Source organism: Chenopodium album, chromosome 25 (assembly GCF_948465745.1).
Source record: "Chenopodium album chromosome 25, dcCheAlbu1.1, whole genome shotgun sequence".
Lineage (NCBI taxonomy): Eukaryota > Viridiplantae > Streptophyta > Magnoliopsida > Caryophyllales > Amaranthaceae > Chenopodium > Chenopodium album.
In genome coordinates this window covers 10264194-10267922 of record NC_137858.1, presented here as the reverse complement: position 1 = coordinate 10267922, position 3729 = coordinate 10264194, and the positions used below count along the sequence as shown (strand labels likewise).

The 3729-nt window shown below is 33.8% G+C and overlaps 1 protein-coding gene across 1 annotated transcript; it reads left to right on the top strand.

The window, feature by feature from the left end:
* Positions 1-1131: 1131 nt before the first annotated feature.
* LOC145614656 (uncharacterized) lies at positions 1132-3452 on the top strand. Its single transcript, XM_081669723.1, has 4 exons — positions 1132-1758; positions 2655-2747; positions 2953-3020; positions 3129-3452. Exons 1-4 carry the CDS (start codon positions 1132-1134, stop codon positions 3280-3282), a joined length of 942 nt encoding a protein of 313 aa, XP_081525849.1. The 3' UTR covers positions 3283-3452.
* Positions 3453-3729: the final 277 nt, after the last annotated feature.

Sequence of the window (3729 nt, the reverse complement as noted above, 5' to 3'; positions counted from 1 at the left end):
GTAATACGTATTACTATAATTTGTGTCTTTTTTTTATAGACATATGTCATGCCATGTACTTAATCGTAGATAATTTTCTTAGAAAGTTGAAATTAGGTTGAATCTCTAATGTTACAACCATGTCATAAAGATGACACTTAGATGTGGCTTCTATTCAAATTCTATTTGCATATTATTAAAAACATTTTCAAGTCATTATTACGGCGTATTCAGAATCAAGTCTCAATGTTAATCTAATGTATTCGCGTTCTCATTCAAATGATGCAATTGTATGTAGGTTATTTGCCTTTTAGGTTATTACGAATTACTTTCTTCGTTTAAAAAAAAAGCAAACTAGACTAAGGGCATGTTCCGATTTACTGAAAACAACTGAATTGAACTGATTGAGGCTTAACTCAACTGACTAGAGTTGAAATGAATTATTTATGAGAGAAGGAAATTAGGAATTGAATTGAAATAAACTAATTGGAGCTGAGCTGAATTGAAATTAAGCTGAACAGAACATACCCTAAATATATGAGAGATTTTTAGACAAAATATTAAAATTTTTATAAAATAAAGAGATTGTTTAATTGCAATAGTTTGACAAAAAAAATTAATATTAGAACACTGTCTAATCTCTTTAATTGTATTTATGTTTCTCATGCTAAGAGAGCCGGCAAAACTGTTGCCCTTAGTGTCTAGATGGGAGACAAATGGTAGCTACAATTTAAATTGTATGAACTCGATCTTTCTCCCTAGTATTACAACTTTGGTTGACCTTAATCTTTAATACTACCTCTGTTACATATTATTTACAACGATTAGACATTTTCCCTTCCTACTTTATCGTTGCAAATATTATATAACGGAGGTAATATATTGCTGGCTCATAATAAAAATAAAATAAAAAACATATTATTCCATACATAATTACTCATAACACGTTAAAAGGTAAACGTTCTCATATTTCAATTCTCAAACCTTTATGTCATTTCAATAACAACAAAATAAAAATATAATCTTTTTGTTACTTGTTAACTTTCCTAACAAAAGCTACAAAAACATCATTTATTTTTCCTGACCATTCCCCTTACTTTGTTAAGTTAATTCCCACCTTATGTTCCTCTCTCAAACTAAACACATAACAAAATGACCCGGTGTTTTAGCTTCTCCTATCTAAGAGACCGGTGCTACCGCTACACCTTCAACAACTCGGGCCTACGGTCCACCACCACGGACCTCGGCGACGGCACCGTTATGCATTGTTGGGCCCCCAAAGCCCCCCAACAGTCCAAGCCCAACTTACTCCTCATCCATGGGTTCGGAGCTAATGCAATGTGGCAATGGGGTGACTTAGTAGGCCACATGACCCCCCACTTCAACGTCTACGTACCTGACCTCCTCTTCTTTGGAGAGTCATACACGAGTCGGCCAGAAAGAGCCGACTCGTTTCAAGCTCAATGCTTGATGAGGCTCATGGAGGCTCATTCTGTGAAGGGAAGGTTGAGCTTGGTGGGTTTAAGCTATGGCGGATTCGTGGCGTATAGCATGGCAGCTCAGTTTAAAGAGGTTGTTGAAAGAGTTGTGATATGTTGTGCTGCGGTTTGTATGGAGGAAAAAGATTTGATTGAAGGGAAGTTTAAGGTTAAGGATTTGGAAGCTGCTGCTGATATTTTGTTGCCTCAGACTCCGGAGAAGTTGAAGGAGCTTATGAGTTTTACTATGATTAAGCCTCCTAAGATTGTTCCTAATTGCTTTCTCAATGATTTTATTCATGTAAGTTTAATTTGGACCTACCCTTTTTATTTTATTTTTTATATGATCAATATTGCTCTGTTTTTTCTAGTATGATGATCAATGTTATTCTTAGTGTTTGGGTGATTTTGTTAAGGTTAGCTTGATGATTTGGTTTGGAATATAGTCGGAATTATTAATATTTAAGAGTAGAGTTCCTTAAAGATTAAGTACTTGGTTATATTCCTTAATGAGTATGCCAGAGCACTTATTGTGACTGATCTTTGTACATTTATGCACTCGGGTGTACCTAAAATTTTGATCTAATGCCTGGTGTGTCATGTGTGTATGTGTGTCTTATGGGCACTAGTGGAAGCGCAACAGGTGATCTTGGGTGTATATTATAAATTCATAAATGCAAGTTTTCTTGGAATAACAATGTTTTATTGATTCATATGGGATTGTGGTTGATTCATACTGTAAGCACATACATGAAGTCTTCATGAAGCTAGGTTGGAGGTTTGGTAATTGGTAGACACATGATATGACATAGTAGATCTAATAATAGTGTATTGTAAATTGTGAGGTCAAGATTTTTATTTGAACTAAAAATGCTGTTGAACTTACTTCACATGATTTACAAATTCAGTTGATCTAACTCTTTTATAATTGGAACATGTTAGAGTTACATTGAAACTAATCTTGTAGAAACTTTTTACATTTGGCAGTTATGTAATACTATATGCGAAATCTAATGGTTAAAGTTTCACACTGGAGAAGATAGTAGATTAACTTTTGCTAAGTATAGAATATACGGAGGTGGTAGTTAGTTTCTAATGTTGTTAGCTTGAATTTGAGTAATTACATTGGAGATATATTCTGGAAATTTCTGGTTATTTTGAACTTTATCTAAAGTGACAAGGGCACTTTCTTGGCAGGCCATGTGTACAGATCATTGTCAAGAGAAAAGGGAATTAATCCGGGCTATTCCAAAAGATCGAAAGATCTCCGAAATTCCTAAAATCACTCAGGTTTACTAACTACTCCTGTACTATTTATGTCCAGATTTAGTTGTCACGTTATTAGTTCAGGTTATGCTACCAATGTGATAATTTATTTCAGATAGAGTTACTTTTCTTTTCTTTTCATTGGATTAGTTCGTGTTGACATGAATATAAAATTATTAAACGCCTAATTTAAATATTAAATGGTTGAATTATTTTGGGGAACATGCAGCCTACATTGGTAATATGGGGAGATCAGGATCAGGTATTCCCAGTGGAATTTGCTTACAGGTTAAAAAGGTACGTATACATCAGTACCAAATTGTTTAGCTTAAATCATTTGCTCTGTATTTTAACAGAGGAATAATATATGATCTTCTTAGCTAAATATGGTTTCTCAATATACAGTCATCTGGGAGACAATGCTCAGCTAGTGGTTCTAAAGAAAGCCGGGCACGGTTTCAACGTCGAGAGACCTAAGGAGTTCTACAAGCACTTGAAGGCTTTCTTGATCGGTTCCCAAACTTCTCAACATAATCACTCCATTAGCAATGGCAAATGAACACAAAATTCAATAATTGATCGGCTATCGCCTACTGGAGTTCCCATTGATAAGTTGTTAGTATTTAACTGATAAATTACATTCTTAATTGTGATGCATTAACACAAACACTAGGCCATTGCCAAGATTATTAGTATCACCAATTCATTGTTGTTATAGACCATATATATAGCTGGAATATAGGATGTTCCGAGACAATCTATGAATCCTCTTGTAATAATTTTGTACATACTTCTATAATTACGCCTACATATAAAGTTTCTAACTTAAGTTGCTAATACTTTATTTTATTTGTGTCCAGCGCAAAGCAAGTAGCTTAATGTAAACATATACTGTACCAATGATACCTTATTTGAATTTTCTTATCATTATTAAGAATGTGTTTTATCTACCTAATTTTTACTAAATACTAATCTAAATTTAATTAAGGGTCTGTTCTGATTTACT